This window comes from Seriola aureovittata, chromosome 14, assembly GCF_021018895.1.
Source record: "Seriola aureovittata isolate HTS-2021-v1 ecotype China chromosome 14, ASM2101889v1, whole genome shotgun sequence".
Classification (NCBI taxonomy): Eukaryota; Metazoa; Chordata; class Actinopteri; order Carangiformes; family Carangidae; genus Seriola; species Seriola aureovittata.
In genome coordinates, this window is record NC_079377.1 from 6,855,448 (window position 1) to 6,882,478 (window position 27,031).

Genomic DNA, 27,031 nt, shown 5'->3' on the forward strand with positions numbered 1-27,031 from the left:
CTTTCACCTTACTACTGTGTTGTAGCCACACCCATCCTGAGTCTGGCTCTTCCCTTTTCTTGTCCCTGTCTCCACCTGGTCACGCCCTTACGGCACCCTGCTGCACCACGACTGACCACTATGAAACTGATCTCTGAACTTAACTGACACTTTGGCCCCACAGGTGTCCATTTAGTTTCTTCAGCGCCACGTTCATTTGGCAAAGGATGACTGTCCTTTGATTTTGTATCAGTATTTTGTTGCTAATTATGTAGATATGCCATTATTCCAGAGGGATGTTCTTGGTATATGTTGCAGCTACTTCAGTCTGATTTTGGAAAGGTTAACTCTTTTTTATCTAGAGATACAAATCAGACTGTGCATTACAGTTTCAAGAATTGCAATAAATCATCTCAGTATGGCTGTCATCTTTCCAAATGATACTGCTTTTCTAAGTATTTTTCTTTGGTTCGTAACCTTTTTTTTGGCCAACGTACCCCGGCATCCATGCCACTCATCACCACTCATCCTGTTCTAAATATGTTCTGTCCGATGGATTTCAAACTGCACGTCATTTAACACTATTTATTATTCAAAAGTGGAAACACGTTCAGTAATTTTTTTCATATAAGACTGTGTGATCCTGGAATTGTTGGTTTAGGTTTGATCTGGAAGTTTGCATTCATGCTACTTCCACAAAAATGTCTCCATCCTCTTGCTTTCTAACTAGTTTTCACACACTCTCGATCACAAAACTTGGTGTGAAGGTACATCCTGTGCAGTTGGGTTATTGTAGCTGGGCTATAATATAATATCCTAAAGATCAGCCTCACAGCAATTTGTATTTCCTCCTGAACATCAAAATGTGGATAAATATGTACATTTTACTAAATCATCATGTCTGTTCTTTCAAATTAGCATCTTTACTATCTGGCAACTGCAATGTACTTCCTGTGGTATATCTACCCCTGACTGGAGAAAGTAAGTAAGAGAAGAGGAAAAGAAAAACTAAAAAATAAAAGTTTGTGATGCATCATTTACACATAAGCAGGATCACCTGTGCTTGTGCATCTGGTTTCCTGACACTGACTGGAAGCAGGATATTGTCAAATAATCATAATCACCTCTTAATCCCAATTAATCAGTGGTCATGCCATTAATTCATGGAGTGTGATGTTTCAAATGGGGGCTCATTGTGGGAAAACATGTTGTGCGGGTTAAGAAGCAGAGTAAAGCCAGACTGCTGTATTGCCATCTTTTATTGCACTTTGTAAGCAGATGCTGTACAGTAGCTGTGCAGAGAAGTTATTCCTCAGTGTGACACAACGACCATAGCAGGACCAGGACATATCCATCCAAAATGAAATTACTCCTAGTCACAACTGAATACAGTCACGATTAGTTTGCTTTATATCAAAATAAAATCCAAAAAATAAAGTCCCACGATTTCATCGAGAAAGCTATGACAAGTATGACAAATATCTACAAGGTTACATGAGGGAAGCGGACTGAGGATGACGGAATAACTATCAAAAATGCAGATACTTGGAGTTTCCTACAGTATATACAAACATTAACATTACAACTTTTCTCTCTCTCTCACATGCAGTAAGCTATTGTGATAAGTTTGTGTTCTCTTAGTGGTGTATCAACATTTCATGAATGAATCTAACTCTCTGGTTCTCTTTTTCAAAGTCTATCATTCTCTTGTATAAAGAGGAGACAACAACAGGAGTGGTTAAACAGTCTTCTCCCTCAATGGCTGTCATGGCAAAAACATTATAGATAATTTAACAATGCGCTCACTTTCTCATTATCATACACACACCCACACACACACACACACACACACACAGACACACTCATTAGTGATATGGTAAATTCTCTAAAACTTTAAACCAGACCCCCCCGATACAGTACGATACACTGACACATCAAAAATGTACAGAGTGATTAAGAGGAAGCCATTCCTGTGGATCCTGTATACACAAAGTCAGTAGGAAATATAGTCCCAAGGCCACTTTGGCCTCAGATGTCCGTCAGTCCTTGAAAGAGTGATAAATATTACTGATCTGCTTCATTTTCCAAGTAGTTCTTCTATAAACACAAAATCTTTTCTTTCAGATTTGGCCTGGGTGTGGCGTGGCCGCTAACTCCTCCCCATCTTGGCGATCAGCTCATCACAGATCTTTGTCAACTCCTCGATCTCTTTGTTCTGTAAAACAAAAGTTCATTTTACAGTTTATATACTTGTTCACATGGATTTTTTCCCCTGATTTCATATCTTTTCACATCTCATCGCACCACTGACCTTTTGCTCCAAAGTGCGCTCCAGAGAGTCCACTTTCATCTGCTCCTTCCTCAGACTGGCCTGGTAGGCGGCCTGCTCCTGCCTGGCCTTCGCTCGCACCTGAGCTATTTCTGCATTGGCCCTGGAAACACACAAGTAATATGATGAGAATCAAGGCACCTTTCCATAACTCCCATCAGCTTAGGAAGTCTTATAAAAGCACAACCTCACATCTGTAAAGCCAATACAGAATCGATCTGTACAAATTTCAAATATATACTGTTCAATCTATAGAAACAGCTACTTACATTACTGGTCTATATCCAAACATTTCAGCTGGGCATCGAGTTATTGTGTAGGAATCGTACTGTGGTGAAACTACACAGTCAGAGTAAAACAAACTTGAGATAAAGAGAGTATGCACAGACTCACTTGTCTAGTTTCTCCTCTGCATGAATCTTCAGGGCTTGGTAGCGCTGTTCCTCCTTATGGACTCTCGACAGATACTCCTGAGCGCACTTCTTCAGCACCTCTTCATTCTGACCAGAGTGAGAAATCATTTAATTGCTTGCCATAGGGCTGTCAAGCTAAATTTTAGATGACTTACAAGGCCGGTCATGCTGAAAACACTCATTAGTTGTGAATTAGTTGTGTGAGTGTGTGTATGTGTGTGTGTGTGTGTGTGTGTGTGTGAGTGTGTGTGTAGTAGTCACCTTGCGGAAGCCCTCCAGCACATCTTTCATCTTCTCGTAACGTCGGAAGAGGTCGGCCAGAGACTTTTCCACGGAGTTGAGGTCAGCCAAGGCCTGGTCCTTCTCCATGATCAGCTGCTGGATGGTGTGGTGAGAGAGAGACTTCTCTTTCTGGTCATCCTCTGATGGACACACACAGACACACTGTAGATCAGGTCATTATTTCTATGAACTGAAGAGTCTACTGTAATGGGCACATATACCGTTTAAAGACCAAAACCAACACATACGTACAAACAAACACTTTATTTTTGATGATATATCAAAATGGATTTGTGAATTGAAATGGCTTAATAGCATTTTATACTACACTATATGAGTATTTCTGATAAACCAGTGTAGCATGCAAACAAAAACACTGATCAATGTGTGAATTAAAGAGACTATAGGGACAGAGCAGGGGGCTGGTTTCCTTTGAGCGGCTTCTACGCCCTTCAGTATTATATGACAAAGCTCCCACAGTATTTCGACCCCCTCCAAGCTTTCCCTTTCCTTTCCTATGACAAGCTTAGATGTCCAACCTGCTTAACTCACTAATTCTGCATGAATGACGCAACCCTCCGTAGTAGATAAACCAAGTGCAGACGTGCACGTAAAGGTTTCCAGTGGGAATATTAAAGGTTTTGATCACATTTTGTATAAAGTTGCACTGAATATAAGCAGCTGAGAGATCACGTAAAGGTTGGCTGAACAGAAAATGCCAAAGGATTCTGTCCTTTTTACCCATTAAAAAAAACTATGTCTCAACATACAGGATGAAATGCAACAAAATGGACAAACAAATGTCACTGGATGAGATGAAGAAAGTGAGCACAGCTGCTCCCCCTCTTTGACGGACGGATGGAGAGATGTGAGCTGACACAAAGAAGTGAAGATCAAGTCCTTGTTACTCACCTGGCATGCCTGTCAGGGTTATCAAACAGTAAGGGGCAAAGATGGGAGCAGAACAGAAAAGAAGGGACTGTGTTAAGTCAAGCTGGGAGGGCAAGACACGTGACAGAGCCGAGTGTTAGACACGAGCAGAGACAGATTGTTCCCTTTTTTCGTGACAGTGTTTTAATGAGAATAGAAAATGAAATTAGACAGCAGCAAAAATCAAATTTTCAAGAATGTCCAGAGGTGGCGAGGAAGATGTAGGTGAATAAAGCAGGGACGTCAGCCTGCAGTGGAATTTAATGAGTCCAGAGAAGCTGGACACGAGTGGGCAGAGGTGAGCACTTCACCCTCCAATGACATCAGGATTCAGTTCACATCAGTCAAACATGAAAGCAAGCAAACGGCAAAGCTAGCTTGTGTTAGAGGATTAAAAAAAATTCCTTGCTCTCTTAAAAATATATTTTGCTCAGGTTGCAAATAAACAAGTGCAGCAAAAAGTTGTGGCAGAGGTTGGGGACCAAAAGTAATTGATTTAAAATAAAATTTATGTGCACTGAAAAGACAGAGGGTGGAGTAACCTGTGATCAGTAGTTAGGTCTTTAAAGCTACTGAAAACTTGTATTTTAAAGTTGAACTCACCTATCATCTGTGCAATTGTCTTCTCATACTCAGCAACAATTCTCCTACGGATGAGAAATTGTACATCATCAGTACATGGAGGGGTTTTTATCAGTATAAATATACAATCATGCAATTCATATATTTGCCTACACCAATGAGTATAGAGATCTGTCTGTCTGCCTGTCTGCTCATTAGCAGGATGTCTAAATAAAAACATTTAGCTAGAATTGGGTGGATATTGGTCAGATAGCTGTGGATGTGGCACAACAGACAGACAATTTATGCTTTTGGTCATCATTTTTATATTGCACTTATATGCTGCAGGCTTCAAAAGGTCCAAGTTCAGTGAAAAATTGGCCTTCAGTTTGTTTGTTTTTCTTTTATTTATCTGCACTGTGTTGTTCCCCTCCAAGCCAAGGACCAGCAGGGCCCAATAAGGAGCCTTGTTTTGGGAAAAGCGGGTTGCCAGAGGTAAGAGGATTGATTAGCCATGCCTTCCCCTTAGCCTCTTAGCCCCTCCTTATCCTGAGCCCAATCAGTCAAATGAAGTAAGCTCTGTCTTATCCACAGTAACTGAGCTGTGGCCAGCTGGACCCGCACCCACCACCTGCTGATAGAGAACATGGTTTCAGTGCTGCATATCTATATCTCCTTGATTCCCCATTAGTCACTAACAGCCATTTGTCAGACAGATCATCTGTAGTCATAAATGTGAGTCTATTTAATCCCAGTTATGAGCTGTTGTCAGGCAGTTGATGCTGTATAATCCAAACAACAGCAATTTAAAGCCCCTTAACATATTATCCCATTGAGATCAAAGTTTTAACTCTTTAAAACTATACTAAACTATAAAAGATATCAACCACATCTATTTCTGTATTCTCCACCACTACCCCTAATACCGATAATAAGATGGACTTCTTTGACTGGCTCACCACTCTGCGGTTAAACATGGCTTTGTTTGTCAGTGTAAGCATATAAACCAATTGACGAGTTAAATGATTATAATGGATAAAGACACTAAGTGCCATGACATGGTACCATTTAACAGAAACACAGAAAGGTGTTAATCCATGCTGCTGTGTACTATATGGGTGGGACCTCATTATGATGTAGGAAATGACAACCCAAGGCGCTACCTCTTACCTCATCTCCACCACTTCCTGTCGGCTGTCTTCATACTTCCTCTGCCACTCCAGCACCTCTTTCTCCTTTGAAACAATCTGAGGAGGGTAATAAAAGCATCAAGCCAAGTGCGACATGTTAAGTTGAAGTACATATACAGTATTTATGACCTCTAGAATAAACTGAATTTTAAGGGCACCTCTTCTCGTGCAATTCCCAACGAGTGGTCCAGATCCCTGGGCAGGTGGGGACTCTCCCCTTCGATGTAGCTGGTGTTGGTGGTGGTGGTCCTGGCGTACAAGGAGCTCTTGGACACAGCACTCTCTACTGGAGATGACAGGTCTCTGTGCTGCTTCCAGGAAGCAAAGGAGAGGAAGGAGAGGAAAGGAAACATAACCAGTTACAAACCGGACGGAGCTGCAGACGGGACACCCTCACCCTAGAGCCCCCACGCACATTCTCAACAGGATTCCTGAACCAAACCGCAAGGCAGCAACAAACTATATTAAAATGTACCACACAGCAAAATCAATATGTAAATGAGGCAGGGTAGTGATGTTCCTGAAGACTTGGTCAGCTGCCACATGATTGGATGAAACAGTCTTCATAGCCACAGTATTAGCCAAGTGATTGGCTGATGCTGCCCCCAGCTGAGCGGCCATGATTACCTGCTCATCACAGTAACTTGAATGTGATTGGGTCTAGGCAAGGCAGAGGGGAAGGAGGGCAGCAGCTGATACAGCAAAGGACTGCATCATAAACAGGACAGGGTGGATAGGGTAGCAAACTGGGCAGCATGGGAAATAGATGTTAGTCTCATGTTAAAGCAAACACCACCATACTAAACTGGTCTTACCTGTTGGGGTTAGAATCATTGCCTGATTCTTTTACATATAACTATGGTGTGAGGTGAACCAGGGAATTCACAGGATTTATCATTAGAAAGACTTTGGATATATTGTTGAAGCATACTGAGAGACACTACAGACCAATGTACGTATATATGCATGTGTTCATGTGACCGTTGCAACTTGTCAACAGCTCCTCACACAAAACATCATGCCAAAACGCAAAAACAATCCTCGTTCTGGTGCCATTTCCGGTCCCCTCAAACTCTGCTCTGAAAGGGATTTAGTCATCCTTGGGAGAGCCGGATTATGGGAGGATTTGATGAAATGGTTGGGGCTCAGAGGGGACAAGGAGATTGAGATCCACTAATACGTGGAAAAGAGAGTGAAGTGTTTGTTCTGTCTAGGGCAATAATTCCATTATTCCACCGTGGGTAAACACTGGTCAAGTTCAGGTAACCATGGACCTCTTTTGCTTTAAGTCAGGTACTGATTGGGCTTACCTTCCCAGTTCAGTGAGGTTTAAAAAGAAACTTTAAGCAAATCATAACTTGTTTACTCGCCGTCTTAAAAGAGACAATCCCAAAGACGTATCTATGAGCAATGGGGAACTGTGCTTTCGTGGTGCCATACTGCCAAACAAATTTGTAATGCATGAAATCACCACAAAGTAACTGCGACACAACCTGAGAGTCTTTGGTCCCTGGGGGCAGTTCCGTACTTAGCCCAGTTAGTGATAAAGCCTTGTACAAAAAGCACCCATCACATGTCTAGTAAACTGCAAACATTTTAGCGTCACTTTCAGGAGTGCTATAGAGAAAAATCACACAGACTTGAGGAAAAACTACTTAATGTCAGAAAGACAAAAACTACATCAAAAACAAAACATCAAAATAACCCAGTAGATGTATAAACACTACAATAGAGACACTAAATGCAACTGCAGGAAACACAACTCGGATACACTTGCTCACAGGGACAAAGGACAGCTATGGTGGGCAACAGATGGAGGGAGACCGTAAAAAAGGTCTCAGACTCTCTGTATGATGGATGTCTGGGGTCTACAGGAGCTAGAGTATACAGTGCAGTCTGTAGGTATCTGGACAGTTGCTTTGGCTCTTTACTCCAGCACTAGGAGGGTAAAGTGCTGAATTTCACCTTTAATTTTTGCACGTTTATATCTAAACTGGGTAAACAGAGCAGGAAAGGAGCCCTATCACTTGCTGGACTGTACAGGAATTGGGGGTATTTTCTATTAAAGAGCTCTGATCCTCACACTCTTAACCAGTGTAGATGTGAACACCTTCAGTCACCTTTAAAGCTGAAAGTCAGAACTTTAACCTCAGGGTTGTTTCAAATCCAGTGTGCTCTGAGCCACAAACAACGAAAAATGTGTTCATGACCAATTTATTGGACTGCACTGTAATCGGATGAAAAGGCGGACAGATCACACGGGTATAACGTTCCTCTTACTTTGAATAGGGGCGAACCGTTGATATTCCACCGCCGAGTACTGGGTTTCTTGAGTCGAGACTGTAAAATGTGTGGGACAGCAGCATGAGACATGGAGGGAAAGAGGAGTGGGAAGCGCCTGCCCTGCTCCAGCTCTTACGAGAGTTTTTCCACTGACCATATACTGCAGATTCCCCACTGATCAGTAAGCAAAGCAAAAAGAAAAGAAGAAAACTCTCACCTCTCACTATTCTTATATCCAGACATATGCTGTTTCAACACAAACCTTCCAACCAGCAAATTCCCAAGTTCTATCTAAAATGAACACTGGCACCTACCTGATGTAACTGTTTGTTAGTGCTGTTAGTCTGGGAAAAGGAACCAATCACAGAGCAAGAATGTGACTGGGATTTAAGGTGATGATAGCAAAGCATCAACAAATACATCTGGAGGAGTTACATCTGTATAACTCCTGCTAACATTAACTCTACTGTGAGACATTCCCAGTCACAGTCATGCTCATGTACGTTTCTCATGAACAGACAACATGGATGTTGCCCAACATGCATAATAAAGGCAAGGGACTAAGAATGCACAGCACTCTGTTCCTGAGGAGTCAACCTGGGGGAGCTCGCTGCTAGTCGGGGATGGGAGCTGGACGCGTTAAGCCATGTTAGAGATTTCACATGTAGGGACTGAAGAAGTGACTGCGGATGTAGTGGCGCAGCCACCATGTTGATAAGGCCATGGGTTCACAGTCACACTCAGAATGGTATGTTTAGGGAAGGGGATAGGCAGGCTGAGACACACTCATGCACACACTCTGCAGCCACACACACATGTGCCTTTACACACACCTGCTATTATGCAACCGCTCATTCAAGATGCGTCTTTCGGATTTTGCAGACACGCTCACACACATACAGGCACGCACACGCAAATACAGCAGGTGCAGGCTGACTCAGCGCAGTACCTGGGGGGTTACAGTGGAGAGGGAGGGGCACTGAGAGATGTTTTTGGCTACCTGCAGAGCCTCTATCCTCAGGGCGGCAAGTACCAGCTCCTCCTGGGCCGCATTCATGGGGGGTTGGGGGTATTGATGGAATTCAGGGGTAAGGGAGGGGGGTTGCGGCCCAAGGATGAGAGAGCAAAGGGAAAACATATAGAAAGTTGAGCACACACACTTGCTGCTGTCTATATTTCACACACCATCAATCTATTTCACACACTAAAGAACTTGTGGGTGGAGAAAACATGGGAAAATGAATACGAAGGATGTAATAAGGTGACACAACGGGAATAATGTTCATGCAAAAACACACACCATCACACATCTGGGCCACGAATGGGCCACTAAAGGCGAGACCTATGAGGTTTATCAAGAGAGGTCATGTGTGGTCTGTCAACACACCTGTAGTTTTTGGGCGAATGCGGTGGGGTTGGTCTCAGCCAGGTCAGGCTCCAGGTACTGCAGGGGGTCATCACACTCAGACAGCCTGTCTAACAGGGGCATGGCCAGGGCAGGAGCAGGGGCCTCCATGGGGCCCTGGCTAGGGGACTACAAGGGCACCAGGAGGCGTAGGCAGAGGGCAGGGAGGAGGGCAGGGGTTGGGATGGCAAAGCAAGCGTTGAGTGTTTGTTGAGTGGCAGCATTGGGAGCTGAGTCACTGAATTCAAGCTGGAGACTTAGTGTGGCTATTTGTCATCAGTGACGTGGCTTTAATGAGAATCATGACTGATGGTCATGGTTCATGTTGGAGACTTGGCCTACATTGAAGCATGTGTAGTGTGGCACTCTGTCTCCCCCTTGTGACTAAACAATGACATGGTGTAAATGTAAATCAAAATTGACAGATTCTCTTCACATGATGGCGACGAGACACAGGAATGACATACGTGAAAACTGCCCACTGGGTGTGAATCTTTGTAAAAAAGGCATTTGGCTCACCTGCTCGTCCCTCTCTGTGCTCTGTGTTCGGCTGAGTGACTCGCTTTCTCTCTTCCTGCCCTTGTCCCCAGCTGAGCCCTCAGGACCAGGCCGAGAGCTCAGCACTGGTGTCTTCATACCTGCAGTTATCTGGGCCTCCATCTCCTCGAAACTCCTGCACAGAACGAGCGAGAGAGAGGAGAGAGAGAGGGAGAAAGAGGCAGATCACATGTTAATACAGGGTTAGTGAGCTGCATGCATTATGTAATTAAATCATTGTGCTTTATACTTAGCAAACTAGATATACCGGTAAAGTTCTGACGACTGCTCTGTAAGTCTTTCTATACGGTGGACATACAACACATGAAATACTTAGAGTAGTAGTAGAGTGAGTTGTACCCTGTGCAGGGGGAGCTGGGCTCAGATCCATGTGCACACGAATTCTTGGTTAAACTGTCAGATACTGAATCCAGCTTCAGATACAAAGACGGCTTCTTCACAGACAGTGGCTGTAAAACAAAATCACATACCACATATAAAACATGCTGCTATGAGTGAAGAAAGCAAAGCAATAAAGATTAGATAAACAATCAAAATCTCAGAATAATACCAAATACTCACAGGTGAAGAGGAGCCAATCTTCTCCATGTACTCAATTTCATAGTCTTGCACTGAAGCAGAGAGACAAAACAAAGTTTTAGATGCAGAGGAACAAATGGAGAGACATTTCAGCCCGTGCTGAGCTCTGGACTGCTTTTATTGGAGGATAAGGCACGGCTGTCTGTTCTCTTTCATCTCTGACCCAGATGGGTTGAGCCAGACAGCCTCTGGGAAGAGGAGGTAATTCTAGAGGTCAGAGGGCAGTAGAGAACTGGGCCAGCAGCTATGAGAAAAATCAATAATGTTGCCAGATGAATAAAGAGTAAAGTGGCTGATTGCTGTACATGAGGCGTTATCCAAACATACGCTTTGAATTTCCTTTCAGCACAGCCTCTCTATGCTATGCTTTGATCTCTGTCGGCATTTGCTTGGGCACAGGTGGCTGGAGACACAAAGAGGGATCCACGAAAGTCAGACAGTAATGCCTCACCTAAAGTCTGATGAGGAAGACTGTTCTCATTGACGAAGGACGTCAGGTCACATGGCTGAGGGAATTCTTGTTGGTCAGAGTTTAAATCTGCATCAGTGTCGTGCAGAGCTGCCCACTTATGACTGGTGGAGGAGGCCAGCTTCTCCTCGTCTGTGGCGTGGTCATCCTGTGGGTGGAGGGAGGGAGGTTCATCTGCAGGTGTAGGATCCTGCAACACAAAGGAGGAGGCAGTGAGGGAAGAGGAAATACAAGTAGGAAAAAAATGAGTGAGTACACATATGGAGCATTAGATACGCACCTGGGATGGGTCAGACAATGGTGATTTCTTTGGCGACCTCTTCACTCTGAAAGTATTACTGAAAAAAGGAAAAATTTCCAGTCAAGATCCAGAGTCACTCAGCATCTTCAGTGCACAATATTCAGTCTCTAACTGCAAGTATATTGTATTTGCTAACATTTGTATAGTCACAAATTCTAAAATGTGAAACTGGTTGGTTACATCTATAAATGACATGAATACTTCTGGATAAAATGAAAGGCTTAATTTGCTTAGAGCAGCATTACCATATGTGTAATAGTACAACTTACTGTAGTCTGTGTTGCTGAAATGACCAAACAGTGAAATGCTTGTAAAGAGGGTTTAATGTGTTTAGTAACTGAAGAGCAGAGAGAAGCGGTAAATTAATGTCATGTTGTGAATAGTTTACTTTCCACAAATACTGATCCCAGGCAGGAATGTGTTTAGAAATGTACTGTGTTAGTTAGGACACTGATAAAAACATAATCTATTACTGTAGATAAACTGTTAATGGCAGGCATTTACTTTTATTACCTCAGTTTTCAGTTTATAGATCCCTTGATGCATGAATTCTCAGTGGGTGTTTCTATAAGTTAGGAAGACCTTGGATAGTAATTCACAACAACTTCAAGGATGAATCATCCTTTTTTATCCTGTGAATCTAATCTTAAAGACATATCTGATAAATAAGTGTTTCATGGTTGTAATGTTTAATTAATTTTGGATGAACATAATTGGACAACAACCAGAAAACTACATATCTCTATAAAGATATGACCATTATTAGAAAGCTTTAGTTCTTTAAATAATAGCCAACAATGAGCACAAGAGGGAATACAAACACCTGCTTTGTTATACACTGGCATGTCAATAAATACATCTATCACAAAGAAAGATTTTTTTGTCTGTTTCAGTTGAAAAGTTAATGGGATATTGTTGCCATAACAGAATTTATACTTTTGTTTTGAAAGAAAAAATGCTGATACAAAACTACTGAAAATGGTCTAAAGAGTGACTACTTCAGGCAGAAACCATAAACACAACACAACAAACACAATCTCCATATTGGCATTAATTTCTTCGTCATTCAACAGCACCTCATTGAGCACTGCTGCACTGACCTCTAGTGGTTAAAGGTTTTAAGTCTTAAAGACTGCTCACCATATAAACCATGATGTAATGTGTGTGGTGTATTGCAGATGGTATACTGTATGTATATATTGTGTGGTATACTGTAGATGACTCCACATGTAGAATTTCCAGCCCTTTTTAAAATTATAGTATAGTATAGAGATACGTTTTGACATCAATGTAGAGTTTGTTATTTCATTTTAATAGTTTTTTGTGTGGCTGTGGTGGTTTAGTTAGTCTTTTACCTGTTTGATTATAGCTTCCATAATAGTGACCCCTTCTGTTTTCACTCTGGAATTCAGGAGTTTTACCCGGTCGGGTCATTGAACAATACTAAAATCCATGTGTGCTGAAGGATAAATAATTAGCAGTGGTGGAAAGCCATTAAGTACAAAGTATTAGGGAAATATTGTACTTCCTACTTCCTACATGTATTGGACTTTAATTTGTAAGCAAGATGCAAGATATCATTGCTATCATTGCACGTTGTTGTTCTTTTCCTCTGTGCTCTCTCTTGCTGTCTCTCTCTCTCTCTCGCTCTCTCTCCCAACCCAACCGGTCGAGGCAGATGGCCGCCCACCCTGACTCCAGTTCTGCTTAAAAGGAAGTTTTTCCTTGCCCCTGTCGCCTAGCGCTTGCTCTTTGTGGGAATTGTTGGGTCTCTGTAAATACAAAGAGGAAGTCTAGTGCCTTGAGATAACTTATTTTGTGAATTGGCGCTATACAAATAAAAACTGACTTGACTTGACTACTGTAAGGACTGTAACACTTAAGTTCACCAAAGCACCTGTCTGGACTGTATTGGGTTCTCTTTTACCCTGGAGAAAAAATCAACCCCCCCCAATTGTCATTGTATAATTCGCATTCTGCTGACCATTATATAGCTATAATAACTAATGTTTCTCAGGACCCTCATAGATAGGATTATACTGTACATAACACATTTGCCCTCCTGTTGACCAGAATTAAGAAAGTTTAAATGGCGTTGTTTGATAGTGGGTATAAGGGATTGCGATGTTTCTGTTAATAGGAAGAGGGACAACAGGGCAACATGCCAACTGAAAAGGAGCCACATGGGTTAAGGGTCATCAAAAAGGGTGGATGGTTGTGTTGCCCCTGTACTTACAACAGACAACAAAGAGAGGACACACCCCTGGACTTCCTGTGACATACGAGAATACACAGACACGGGTGACAGAGAGACAGACAGAGGACACTGGCATAGAAGACAAGTAGACCACAAACACACAGACTAGCCACAAGAAATCACACGGACAGAGATTCAGACATTCCTACACATCCGTCCTTTAAGTGCGTGTCGACTCTCCCACAAAGGTATGGTGCTGTGGTAATACTGTGTCAACTTACGATTTGATAGGTGTTTTCTTCTTCTTGGCAGGTTTGTTCTGATTTTGGTCCTCCAGTTCCCCGATGTTGTCATTGTCATTGTCATTGTCATAGTCATTAGATGACAGATCAAAGGAGGCAGAGGCCTTAGGAGGAGAATTGGCCATCTTATTGGAGGACTTGAAAGGGTCTATGGAGTCATCAAAGTTATTGGGGTCAAAGCTATAAGACGGCCTGGACAGTTTAGGGGAGCTGGCCATTGTTTTCTTAGAAGTAAATGGGTTGAAATTTGGATCATCCCACTTGTCTGCTTCAAAGTTGTAGTTTACTTTAGGAACAGGGATTTCATCCTCGTTGCCATTATGGGTTGCTGGAGGGTCATTGTCCAGCTGCTGCGTCTGCGCTGGAGGGGCCTTCTTCAGCCCCAGCTTTGGTTTCCTCAGAGGCATCTTGGCACCGGGCTTCTTGCCCACTTTCTTGGGTGGGGGAGAGGCCTGGTGTGATGCCTCGCTGCTCTCCTCAGAGTAGTCAAACTCCAGCCTTACTGACTGACGCTTGGGGATGATCGGTTGCTCTTCAGGGTCTGTGATTGGCTCATCAAGAGGAGCTGTAGGACTGGGGTGACTTGGTTCCACAGCAGGGACCGGTGTACTCTCTATGGGGGTAGCAATGGGGTCGCATACAGGATCTTTACGACCCAGAACAGGGGAGTTGGCAATTTTACTACCTCCAGTTTTGAAAGGGTCGATATTCTCAAAATTATCTGGATCCCATTTGTAGGAGGCACTAGGAGGGATGGGGGATTCGTCTTTGCCAGTTGGACTACCAGGGAGAGGTGTCTCCTCGTGGCACAAGGGTAAAGCAGCGATAACAAGGCTCTCCTCTTGGCAGGTATGATTGGTTTCCTCTGGGAGAGGAGGTGGAGTTTCGACACGGCTCTTCCGGGTCCTTCGGAGAGTTCCTCCAGGGCTCGGGGTTGCAGATCCTGCTTCTGCTTCCTCCTGAGCCTGGAGAGGACTGCCAGTTCGAGGCTTTGCCCGCTTCTTGATCTCCGGGGTGCTGCTGGATGAGGCTGGCCTTGGACTCTCTGGGTTGGAGTTCTGTCTGAGAAGAGGTTTCTTCTTCAGAGACCCTGGACGGACTTTCTTGGGCCTGTGGAGTGTGCCTGGGGCACTCTCAGTGCCTACGCTGAAGGATTCAGAATGTGGTCGGAAACCTCCTGTTGTGGATCCGTCTAATAGACCGGAACTGTCTAGTTCTCCTCCCTGGAGGCTGAGGGAACGAGTCAGTGTGTGACTCGCTGAATCTGGAGCAAAAAGCTCAATGTTGTATGTACCACTGGCTGCAATGGGCTTGTTTTCATCAAAAGTACCGGACGGAGAATGGCGTGGTGGATCAGTTGAAGTCGAATCAGAGGCAGGATCACTGACTGAGATGTCTGCTACTGCAAAGGATGGAGAGACATACGACATGTAAAGAAGTTTTGTCCAGCTGTTAAAGAGGCAATATCAAAGCAAAATTAAATCTGAAATGAAACTGATCATATGTTTTAGCTGTTTTGAAGGTGGGTCTGGGTGTGAACAAAAAAGCCCGTATGGAGATAAAAGCTGCAGCTGGTTTCTGACAGATCCAATTATAGAGATGAATGTGCAATAAATAATTCAGTGAATATCTCGGCTGGACAGCAACTCCTGAAAAACAACCACATGAGAGAGAGGGACTATACTGACTGGTCGGCCTTTCCTAGATATCCCAAAAGCCTCAGTTTTGTGCGGTTAAGATGCTTGTCTCAGCAAACAAAGCCAGATGTGAAATACTGCTTCTTTCCACTAGATGGCACAGCAAGACTTTGTTTTACCTGTTCTTTTTTATACCTTACTGCTCAGCTTACAATAGTGTATCAGAGTAATATACTGAGCTAAGCACACATCATGGAAGACCTACTTCTTACTGTACCTGTGTCTTCAGACGTCAGTTGCTGGATCTGGGGATCTGTAGGAGAAACAGCCTTCACTGGAGTTGTAGATTCAGGGGTCTCAAACGCTCCATCAGAGTCTGAGCTCCTTTAACAAAAGAGAAGGGCACACTTAAATCAATGCTGCTGTGAATCAGACTGACATCACCTTGTAATCCAACTGAATCAGTTGCAAGAGTCACTGACGTCACATGAAGCTGAGCTGAACTTCTCTCCACATCATTTCACAAACGACACATTTATTTCCCAAGTAAGCGCGTCAAATATCAATCGCATCATCAATCATATGACTCAATATTTTGCTACGTGTATACAGTACATCAAGTATGAATGGCAACGAGATCTATTTCTTTTAATGTGTGTGCATTTCGGTTTCCATTTTCTAGTGGACTTCAATGGCTCTGCAGTGAGGTGACAGATAACAGCACATCTGAGACACAGTATCCCCCTGCAAAACTCATACACACATCCAACACCTATACACACACTATACAAGAGCACCTTAAGATCCAAAGATGTCACAGCCATCAAATAGACAGAGGTTGACCGCGGAAAACATCAAGCCACAAATGGAGAAATGCCTGATTACTGCATGACAACAGGCTGCAATAAAAATCCCAGGGTTATCGTCCTAAGCGAGACAATATTGATTTGTCTTCCTCAGCGCCATACGCACACACATATACATATGGTAGCAAAGCTCATCACACAGATTGACCACAGAGCTCCACGCTCCATTGATTGGTGTATTACGTGACGGTGTCGCTCCAGACTCCCCGTCCCATCTCACCTCTGTCTGAGCGGCTCCCCGGCAGCCTTGATCATGCTGTCATGACGTGAGCCCCAGGAGAGACGCCGGAGGAGGCCCAGAGCCGGATCCGAGCCTGGGCTGTCCCCATCTCCTGCCCCTCCCAGCAGTGTGTCCCAGCCCCAGCGAGCCCACTGCAGTGGAGACAGCGCCTGCCACGCACTCACTGCCATGGCTGCCGGCGGGCTGCACCTCTCCGCACCACAATGCTACTGCCTGACACACAGGTAGACGCCCACCGCCTCTTTCTCAGCTGATGACTAAGACCACGGGATCTAACCTTCCCTCCTTTCCTCTGCCTTCTCTCCGCCTTTTTCTACTGCCTAATATCCAGCTCTCTTTGTTTCCAATATACAGTCCTTTCCCGCTGCTCCTCTTTGTTATCTGTATCCATATCAGTATGTCTCCACTCCTCCCCAGTAGGAAATGATGTCTCCCAATCTAAATAAGACCGGCTGCAGAAGCCCACCGCCTGCATACTGTATATTCTGACTCTGCCTCACTCTCTCTCTCTCTGCCAGCCTTACTCTCTCTACTCTTCTCCCTCCCTCTACCTTCCTCTCTCTCTCTCTCTCCCTTGCTTCTGAACCAGTTTGCTGTATCCACACCGAAGAAAAATCTGTCTGCTGCCCACAAGCCAAACCTGTGCTCATAAAGCTCACTCATTACACACACCACCAATGCATCTGATATATATTTCCTGCCTCTTAATCTCCACTGTAGCGTCCTTCTCTGCATAAATTACTTATCACTGACACACTTCTTGGTCAATGCAAAGACACACCCAGGTTTAGCTCTCATATCCAGGTCATATTCACATGCACACACACACGCACGCAAGTACATCCCCACACACACACACACACACACACACACACACACACAGAAACTGAAAAAAACATGCAGTATCTTTTGCTAATACATGCAAAGATATGGTTGTGTGCAGGTGCAGGATATGGCCTCTACAACACATCTTTGGACAGTATCATGAAATGAGTCAAATGAAGAATGGTGTTGGAAAAACGCAATGCCATGAGAAAATGCTGCCATTATTGTGGACCCCCACAGTTAAATGACAACTCCATGTCTATACACTTTATTGATCTAGCTAATCTATAGGGCTTCACCTCAAGGCAATGTTGAGGCCATTCAGCATCTTGTGGGGCTCCTTTGTCACAGACACGCACAAAATATAGTATCATCAATACAGACAATATGGCCAACGCAACAAAAATTCAGAGCAGAGATAGTATGAGGGGACTGGCAATAAATGTTTTTTGCTGTGATGAACAATATGTCCACTGTCCCTGGGGTTAAATCACAGCAGAGATGGGAGGGTCTTTTAAACCAACAATATGGCAGGAGTAACATTCTCTACTCGCACAGCAATTTGCTCCACTGATGAATCTGATAAATCAGGCTACACATAAACATTTGACAGCATGTTAAAGCTCCAATAGGCTATAAAATGATAAGCAATACCTGTTTGTTACGTTTTACGTGCTCAGATCAAAAGCCTTAAAAGCACCCCCATTGCTTTCAGGGTGCTGTGATGCGTGATGAGACAGCACATGGCTGAGGAGGGAGCCAGAGCTGTAATCTCTGTGAGGACCCTGCGTGTCCCAGCAGGATAAGACTGGTCTGCCTGGAGATCCATCTGGATCAGTCACCGGGTACCAGGATCATATTGTCAGATGGTAAGACCACTACTCCAATGACAGAACCCTCACACATAGTGTAATACATGGATAGCAAATAAGCATCAACCACGCCAAGGCAAATGTGTGGAAATTAAACTACTCAACAAATTCTATGAAGAAAAAAGCTGCGTATAAATGGTTATGGTGTTAAGCGTACAAATTAGCAGCTTCTTTGAGAATGGATGGAAAAATCTCTAAAAAGAGTGACATAAGATAATTAGGGCTCATATCAGTGCTCTGTTTAGGACATTCTTCATGCAACTGCAAACACTATGTTGCTATGGTAACTGGAGGTTGTCCCAACCATATGTTACGGTGGATGAAAAAGAAAAACAACGGAGTGGCTGGATGCAGACAGTCCAACACACACATACACACACACACACACACAACTGAGGCTGTGAAGTGTATTATATGATATAGAGGACAAATAAAGGCACACTGCAAATTCATGAGGCGGGCAGCTGCAGCATCAGCATCATTCTGCTTACATCTCCACAACTGGCTTAAATACAAAAATAAAAACAGCATAATTTTTAGTTTATTCAACACTTTTAATCCTCCCAGAATGAAGTAAGCAGAATTCAAACGGTGAACAGACATGAAACCATACACTAAATGGAGCATTGTAATTGAAAGTAGACATGAAACAAATGAATAAGGTGAACAAAAATCTATCTGCTGCTTCTGTGTAAAATGCAGTCGCATCGTCAGGAGCTCTTACTGTAAGTTACCTCACAGCAGACAAAACATAGAAAGAGGAAAATTAGCGTGTGGGTGAGCAGTCGGGGTACGGGGGGGAATAGAAACAAAGGGAGCAGCAGTTAATAGCAGCCTATCACTGGCTGAAATGACTGCCTGGAGACAGGAACTCTGCAGCGCGAGGCAGGGAGATGCTGCTTTTCAGACAGCCAGACATGTCTCTGTTCCCAAAGCCAAGTCCAACTCAGCCTGTATAAACAGCTTTTACAGCGCTGGAGGGAGAGCCACCGCCAGCCACAGGGAAGAGGGGGAAACTGGGCTACACTGACATGTAAACCCAACACCACCTGTCCAAAAAATGTTGGCATTGCAAATCAAGATCTGTTCTTTGCAAAAAAAAAAAAAAAAAAAAGCTAAATTTGACGTCACCTCTACAGAGTGGTCCGGAGGTGACTGTGATTAAATGAGAGCTGATGGAAAAAAAGATGAAGAAGGGATGGATGAATGGCGGCTGGCTGCTGGTCTCCAAGCAGCTGTGTGATTAGCCTCAATGGATTAGCTGCTGCACACTCCGTCTCCATCGTCTCTCAGCTGTCAAACGGCTTTAAACACCCTTCTCTGTCTGGACACTGCGGCCGTCATCTATCTCTTTACCATCCCACTCCTCCTTTACCTTTAAAATCCTTAGCTTTCCCTCATCTCCTGCTATACCTCTACAGTTCATCATCATCCCTTTTTTTTATCTTCTCCTCATGCAGCGATCCCTTTTTCCCTCAGCTGCTTTAGAGCTTTCGGCTTCAGGTTGATCTGTGATCTGCTGTTAAAGAATAGGTAGAAAAGAAAAGATAGGCTTTCATGCTGCGTCGCATCCTTTGCATTAATACATGTTTTTTTATGAGGGTAAATGTCTGTTTTGTTCGGTATTGTGAAAAGAGGGGAGAGAGCTGTACTCTGTCTGTTTTTCATTACACTCTATAGAATCTATAGTTTTCTATGAGGTAGAGCCGAAGGGACCAACAGAGGGAGCTCCTGTGCTGCTATCCCCCTGAAGAATGAGAGTCAGGATATTAAGTATTACATCATAGCCACTGTACACCCTGTGAATCACCCGAATCACCACAACAGCCTATTATGATTTTACAAGAGCCTCACTAGTTCCTACACAGATGTTATGTGGTGAGCAGGGAGCAGCTTGTAGAGGCTTTGTAATGGGGAAAGAGCACAAAGCAGCTCTGTCCTCTGCATATGATTCTTCAATCTCAGGAAATTAAATCTTATGGAGAATTACTCTGCACTCTCTGCAGGTCATATAAACAGAACCTGTGTTTTTCTCCTCAGATGTCTTGCTGAGTCCGTCTCTCATCTCCATCCAGACTGATGTCAACTTCAATCAGTGAGACACCTCCCCCTCTGGAGTCTGGTATCCCTTTTTGTCCAAGAAATCTGCTCAGTCCAGCTCCAAAACAAAGAAGCCACTGACACAAAAGACATAAGAGTGTCAGACTAAGATAATCTCTATGTGTAATACCTCATCGAGCCTAATCTGACTGCAGGCAGATGGCACATTAAACAACAACAGGCCAGGTCTGTGAGTCAGAGCCCCAGCGGAGCGGGGGTTAAAATGTCTCTCTGTGTTGATGATGAGATCAGACGCTAGGTTAATTCAAATCGCTGCAGGAAGGACATCCCCACCCCCCCACCCCAAAAATGCAGACGACAACACACACTGACCACACTGAAACAAAATGAGAACGAAAAATAATAAGAATTCCCTCGAGTGTAAACACAATTTTGATCCATTATAACACTTAACACTTCCAGATGCCCTGTGATGCTCCGAGGTGTGAATGCTTTCTACACTGTAAGTGCTTCTGTGTTACACAACTGTGGGAGTGAACTCGGTAAAAGCCTTATTAGTAATGGTGGGCACGGTGCCTCTGTCCTGCACACCTGTAGGAAAACAGCTGCTAACTCAGCCCTCCTGCAATAAGAGCCTTTACTGTGCTGACATTTTTATAAGTATTCAGTCCCTCTGAGCTCTGAATTTAGTGGAGCTTTGAGAAGAAAAACGACTGTATTATGCTATAAATCATTCATTTCTGCATTACACACAGCACATACACACACGCATTTATTCCATTTCCCTGATCCCTCTCCTCTGTTTCTCCCCTGGCCCCTCTTCCCCTGTGCAGTGGTGTGTCTGAGATATAAATAAAACACAGTAAAGTGGAGCACTCTTGCTCCATCTCTCCCCCTCTCTAACTCTCTCTCTCTTTCTCTGTCATCTACTGATATTCCTAAGTTATGTTCTTCCACCCCCACACAGCGTGTTCTATTTCGATTCCATCACCAGCTCCTGCTCCCAGCGCGGCAGACGCGTTCTCCTTCATGCAGGAACAAAACATCACCCCACCAGCCTCCCAGCGGCACCTACTGCACTCATTGCCTAATTCTGGTTCCCACAGGCTCTCCTGAAGCACTATTATGGTTTATCCATACGTAGTGTACTGTAGTTGAGGCACACTGATGCACATGTGCGCACATGCGCTGATTCTCTCATCCTTATTTACATCACAAAAGCAAACAACAAAGATGACGTGCTCAGTTGCTTGCATTGGATTATATAGTGTGAAAAGGTTTCATGACAGTAGACATGAAGACGGAATACGAAGAAGAAAGAAAGCATCAAAAATCGAGCAAGAATAGAACACAATGTCTCACAGAGATGTTTGTAAGGATTTAGAACTGGCGTCACAAATGCCAAGCATGCCCATAATATTACTGACAGGTGATTACATTCTGCATAATATATCACCCTGCACACATAATAAACATTTATGTTGCATGGGAGGCCAATTGAAAGCCATGAATAAATAAAACACCTCATACAACAGCAAAGCAGAAGCAGCTAGAGCTTCTCTCCAGACCTTCAGCTTTTAATAAAGTAATTTTCTTCTGCTTCAGAATTTGCTCAATCATACCTCTGAACATTTCCACACAGAACACGGAGCAGGAATGCAGCTTAAGTCAAACTCACATGTGCTCTTGAGAGGGACAGGGGGTCTGTCCTTGCTCCATGGACTCGTTGGCTCCCATCCTCAGCTAAATCTGCCCCCCCTGCCCCCCCTGCCTGCTCCTGCTCTCCAGCCACCCTCCACATCCACCTGCTCCCCCCAAAAAGCTGCTTCTCCTTTCGGTTTGATCCTTGCAGAGGAGGCAGCCTGTGTCAGAGGAGGTGAGCACCAGCGGCTGAGCTTAGCTTTCTGTGCTGCAGTGCAGAGGATGAGCGAGCCCTGCTCGCATCAGGAGCAAAGCTGTGGATGATTCAGGGCTCCTCACTTTATGCAGAGCATCCCTGATTCTCGCTCCTCTCCAGACTGTGAATATTCCTGCCTCTCATCTGGTGGTAAAATGATGCAACACCAGGAGGAACAAAATCTCCAAGAGCAAGACAAGAAGAGAATAATCCAAAACAAGCGGGGTGAAACAATAATCCTGCCTCCTTGTTTTCTTGCATGAGTGTCTGAGGTGCCTCCTCTCTGTTTGGTTGCTGAGATCGCTGAGCTGTGTTGCTGCTCTCGCTGCCTCCTCCCCCCTCTCTCCTCTACTCTCTCCCCTGACACCAGCCTCCTGCGCCTTTAAAAAGACAAGCAGCTTTTTTCTCGGCTACTGCGACTATGCAGGGGAGCCAAACAATAGCAGACCCCCAAAACCACACTGATGAACAGGCTCTTTCTCTTTCACTCTGTCAGTGTCCTTCTTCCTCCCTTCCACAGTAACCGTATCTCTCGACTTTGCCTTTGTCCTGCCAGGATCCCCCCTCTCTTACTCTGCGTGTTGCACAGTGAAAATGTAATTTTTTGTGCCTCCGTTTCCCACAATGGAAGCTCCCAGCACTCAGCGTGGCCAACCAGAGTGTTGTCTAAGGTAAACAATAGACTCTGAGAAACTAGTATGTTTGTGTATTATTCAACTCTGACCCTATTGTATTCACTTTCTGTCAAGCCATTCTGCACCAGCACGCATTAACAAAACCGATAAGACCAAAAAAGGCAAAAATCACACTTTTAAAATGTTGCATTGCATATCGTAAGATGGTTCTCGGTAATTAGAAGGAAACATAACATTTAAAACCCTTTTCAGACTCGGAGACAAAGAGGCAGGGATATACTCTTCCTCTACATTTCCAAATGAGAAGTGTCGAATCCCTGGCAGCACACTGGGCTGGTGATGTATTTTACTGGCACCCTCACTAAACCGTGAATTGCATCAAATACCGGAAGAGCAATAATGATATTCTGTCTAGCTGTGTCCTCCAATTTTGCTCTTTTCTTTTTTAGTCATCTGTGTGTGACATACGCAGAGAATGTGTCCTGTGGGAAGGAAATATGAGCAGGAACAGGTTCTACAAATTTCCCATTGATTGTCAAGGAGCAATGGGAAAGAGCCCTGTTGGAAATATGAGAAGAATAAATCTATTGTAGACTCATGGGAAAGTGAGGAAATGAGGAGTCACTACAATAGACACTCCTGCAGCCTGCAGCGCTGGTGGTCACAAAGTCGCTGTGTGCAGGGTTCAGGTGTCGCACCTCTGCCTAAAAGGACCAAAACGACTGAATGAAATGTAGTTCCACTGCAAAATGTAAACCACAAAAGCCATTGTTCAAGTGCAACCGAACACCACATTTAAAAAGGGGGAGTGTTTGCATGTAAACATGAAGTCCATTAACTGATGTTCACAAAGAATTATCGATGTGCCCACTCACCACCCCCCTGACACAGACCTCTGCTAAAGCAAAAATATTGATTGCTGTGACCGTCCAGACCCTCCATACCAGCTCAAAGATGTATCTAGGGCAGCAAAGCACGTTCAGTACAAGTTCCTATTCTATTGAGTGACCAACATAAACATCCTCTCTTTGTTGCAGCTTTAAAGTCTGGTCTTTGCACTGCAGCTTCAACTCTCGACTGAAGAAAACGGAAGAAATAAAAAATTCAGCACTGGCACTGGAAGAAATGGTTGTGGCAGTTTTTCTGAAAGATTCATAACGGCGCTCGAGAGTCACTACGATCCACAGACGTGCAGCCTGCAGACCTCTTTTTACTTAAGAAGACAATAGTAGAAAACAGAAAACCTCTTGTTGCGTGTCAAACGGGTTTTAGTTGGGCTTAACAAATCTAAAACATACAGTTAGGTCAGATTTAAATATGACTTTTTTTTAAATTCTTTCTGCTGTTGTCAGTCACAGATTCATCAAAACTGTTCTGGCCTTGATTTCAAAATTCAAACAGGAGCCTCATACGAATCTTTAGAAGGGTTGAAGTGAAAAAAATTGGGTTGTGATTGTCGAGCAAATTCAATGTAAGTGTGATCACAGAGAGTCTCAAAGATTGTTACAGGAAACACACAATATAATTTGTTTTTCCTAACAACCCAAGATCTCAGGAAGGACCCCATCTATAGCAAATTATAGGTGCTGACCCAGTGGGTGATAACAAAGTAGCAAATAATGCACTACAACAATGATTCATGAAAAATACAGTGTAAAGACAGAGAGTTTCTGATGAGCACAGCCACTAAAAACATGCAATAGATGTTTAAAAGTTCTAAAAATGTGGCTCTATTTCTGAGTTCAAGAATAAAATTACATAAAAACAGACTTTGGTCCTGTGTGTAAAAAGGTTCAAATACACGACAGGGTGGAAATACTCAATAAGGAGCTCAAAGACATGTTTTGGGGAATCCTGGTTTTAGACATCTGTGCAGCTCCTCTGATCATCCTGCTGAACAGCTGCTGATCAGGCAGGTTAAGAGCCTAGAGCTTTTATTTTTCATGTGCCAAGAAAAAACTGCATTGCTCCCATGAACAATCACTAATGGAATTGATTTCCTGAGGCAGTGTCTACAAAACCTCTACTCCCCCATTTAATTTGCATTTATAATATATATTCTTACAACATATTTTGAGATTAAGGGGCATCCCTTCTCTTTCTGTCGTCAAAGAAAATGACAAAAGCAATGGTTGGTGTAACCACAGCACTCCAATGGGACACCTCAACAATTAAGATCCAGTGAAATGAAAGCTTATCGGTCCATTATCTCTGCTGCAGAGGAGCGTAGTGGTCGCATAAGAAAGTGGTGAGAACACAATTGTCACAAACACAGGTGAATGAGAAGGCTGAGCTGTTAAAGTACTGTAGCTTGTAAAATGCAGAGCCTCATATCTGGCTCCCTCTACAGTCTCAAATAGAAGGAAGACTGTGCTCTTAGCATAATCACAATTTAAGTAGACAGGGCAGGAGCTGATGGCTTTGACAGTTTTTATGGGAATCCAAATTAACAAAAGACTCCTCACTTTTCAGCTGTCAGGGATTGTCTATGTGACAGAAAGCAAGTGTAAAAATGTGTGGGAGTCACTGATGGGTTCATTATTTTGAACAAATATTTATTCAGAAAAGGAAGGCGGCCTTGTGTCTCTCTTTTTTTCACAGAAGGATTTAATTATTACTCATCCAACTCTCAATGAATCATTCAGGAAAAAACACATAAAACATGTTTGTCTTTGGATGACTAACTGAGATTATCACATGGTGATGGAAGCCAATTCTCAGCTGGTGGAGGTACGTTCAAGACTTGGCCAACCTGAAGCACCTTTGAGCAAGATCATAAATATCCAACAGCTTTAAGGGAGTTACTCAGTCCCAACAAGGACTGATATATATCATCACTTTATTATCAGTAAAGACTGATAGTGTTCTTAATATTGCATATGACCTTCGCACTCAAACTAATGTACTATCAAAAGTATTAGCTTTTACCTGCACATATAGTTGAGCCTCCGTGTGTCTGCAGGCAATCTGTGACATCCAATCAGAACATTCAGTCCGTGTTACTGTGTTGTTGCTTCACTCCTCTCCAGTGCTGTCTGACAGTCCTCTCAGATATCATAAATAATATAACACCACTATACTGCCAAGCCCTCTCTAAATTCTGGTCTTCTCTGAGCAAGGGAGGTGGTTAGAAAGACAAACAGCATCAAGTCATAAGTAAATATGTTTCATTTTACATAGAAAACAATACAGAGTCTGTATACATGCAGAGTGCTACAATGGAGCTGGTGTGTCTCCCTGTGCTCATTCATGTGTGCACCAGGTGACTGCAGCATTCAGACAGCTGAGCGCAGACAAGGGCTGACGGCAAAACATGAACACTGGACTCTGCAAAGGGAAAACACCCTCTGCTGGTCTTACACAGTACTGCACTGTGAAAGTGGCTGAGTCATTCCCTCCTATAAAATAAAGTCTGTGAAATAAAATGCAAAGCCAAAAAAGCACTGCAGAGGAAAGCTTAGTAGTAAAAGTGGTTAAACTGTGCTGATAGCAGAAATAATGAGGAGCATTTAAATGTAATCAGCATCAGTTTGTGAATGAAAATCATTGTGTGAAACAGTGGCTCCATCATTAGAGTGCTGCACGAACAGCTATAATATGTCAAGTGGTTATGATAGGGCAGATTGTACTTGTGAGAAAGCGTGGTGTGTAAGTGCTCGACTTTATCCTCTAAAAGATCCACATAAACATTTGACCCTTATGCTTTTGCTACATCCACCATTAACAAGCCACAATTATACAGTATACACTTGAGTTTCCATGACCACTAAGTTCATACATTAGCAAATCCTGTTTCCTTTGAGTTCATGTGGTAGACACACATAGCAATGCTAATCTGTAATTTTGTGAGTGGGGTAATAGGAGGGGCTGCTGCAGAGACATTTGCTCTGGATTTCACTGTGGCAGGAAAGCTGTATGATGTACTGTCAGAATTATATTTCACAATTCCCTATTAGGAATAATTCAACAATATGCTTATTCACCACTCTCATGTCAAATATGAAGGGTGCAGGGTGAGGAGGTGCAGAGCCAGGCTAGCTGTTTCCCCTTGTTTCCAGTATTTATGCTAAGCTAAGCTAACCACCTGCCTGCCCCAACTATATATTTACAGTGCAGAAACGAGAGTGGTGACAATCTTCTCATGTAACTCTCAGCAAGAAAGAGAACGGGTTCATTTCCCAAGATATCAAACTATTCCTTTAAGTTAGAACAAAGAAAC

The 27,031-nt window shown here is 43.5% G+C and overlaps 1 protein-coding gene across 8 annotated transcripts in view; it reads right to left on the reverse strand.

Moving 5' to 3' along the window:
- Positions 1 to 1,220: 1,220 nt before the first annotated feature.
- The window catches only part of tacc2 (transforming, acidic coiled-coil containing protein 2), a 51,318-nt gene continuing 25,507 nt past the window's right edge, over positions 1,221 to 27,031 (reverse strand). For 3 of the 8 annotated variants that reach the window (XM_056396270.1, XM_056396275.1, XM_056396271.1), the window contains 17 exons: positions 15,681 to 15,799; positions 13,758 to 15,180; positions 13,516 to 13,551; positions 11,259 to 11,316; positions 10,961 to 11,168; positions 10,492 to 10,541; positions 10,270 to 10,379; positions 9,892 to 10,045; positions 9,355 to 9,501; positions 8,917 to 9,009; positions 5,843 to 5,992; positions 5,665 to 5,741; positions 4,537 to 4,580; positions 2,983 to 3,143; positions 2,702 to 2,808; positions 2,291 to 2,411; positions 1,221 to 2,194 (listed from right to left, as the gene is read on the reverse strand). In XM_056396270.1, the coding sequence (XP_056252245.1) occupies positions 2,129 to 2,194; positions 2,291 to 2,411; positions 2,702 to 2,808; positions 2,983 to 3,143; positions 4,537 to 4,580; positions 5,665 to 5,741; positions 5,843 to 5,992; positions 8,917 to 9,009; positions 9,355 to 9,501; positions 9,892 to 10,045; positions 10,270 to 10,379; positions 10,492 to 10,541; positions 10,961 to 11,168; positions 11,259 to 11,316; positions 13,516 to 13,551; positions 13,758 to 15,180; positions 15,681 to 15,799 (3,124 nt within the window). In that variant the 3' untranslated portion in view covers positions 1,221 to 2,128. The remainder of the gene's footprint in view (positions 2,195 to 2,290; positions 2,412 to 2,701; positions 2,809 to 2,982; positions 3,144 to 4,536; positions 4,581 to 5,664; positions 5,742 to 5,842; positions 5,993 to 8,916; positions 9,010 to 9,354; positions 9,502 to 9,891; positions 10,046 to 10,269; positions 10,380 to 10,491; positions 10,542 to 10,960; positions 11,169 to 11,258; positions 11,317 to 13,515; positions 13,552 to 13,757; positions 15,181 to 15,680; positions 15,800 to 27,031) is intronic. The other 5 variants (XM_056396273.1, XM_056396272.1, XM_056396276.1 and 2 more) reach the window with 5 other exon arrangements.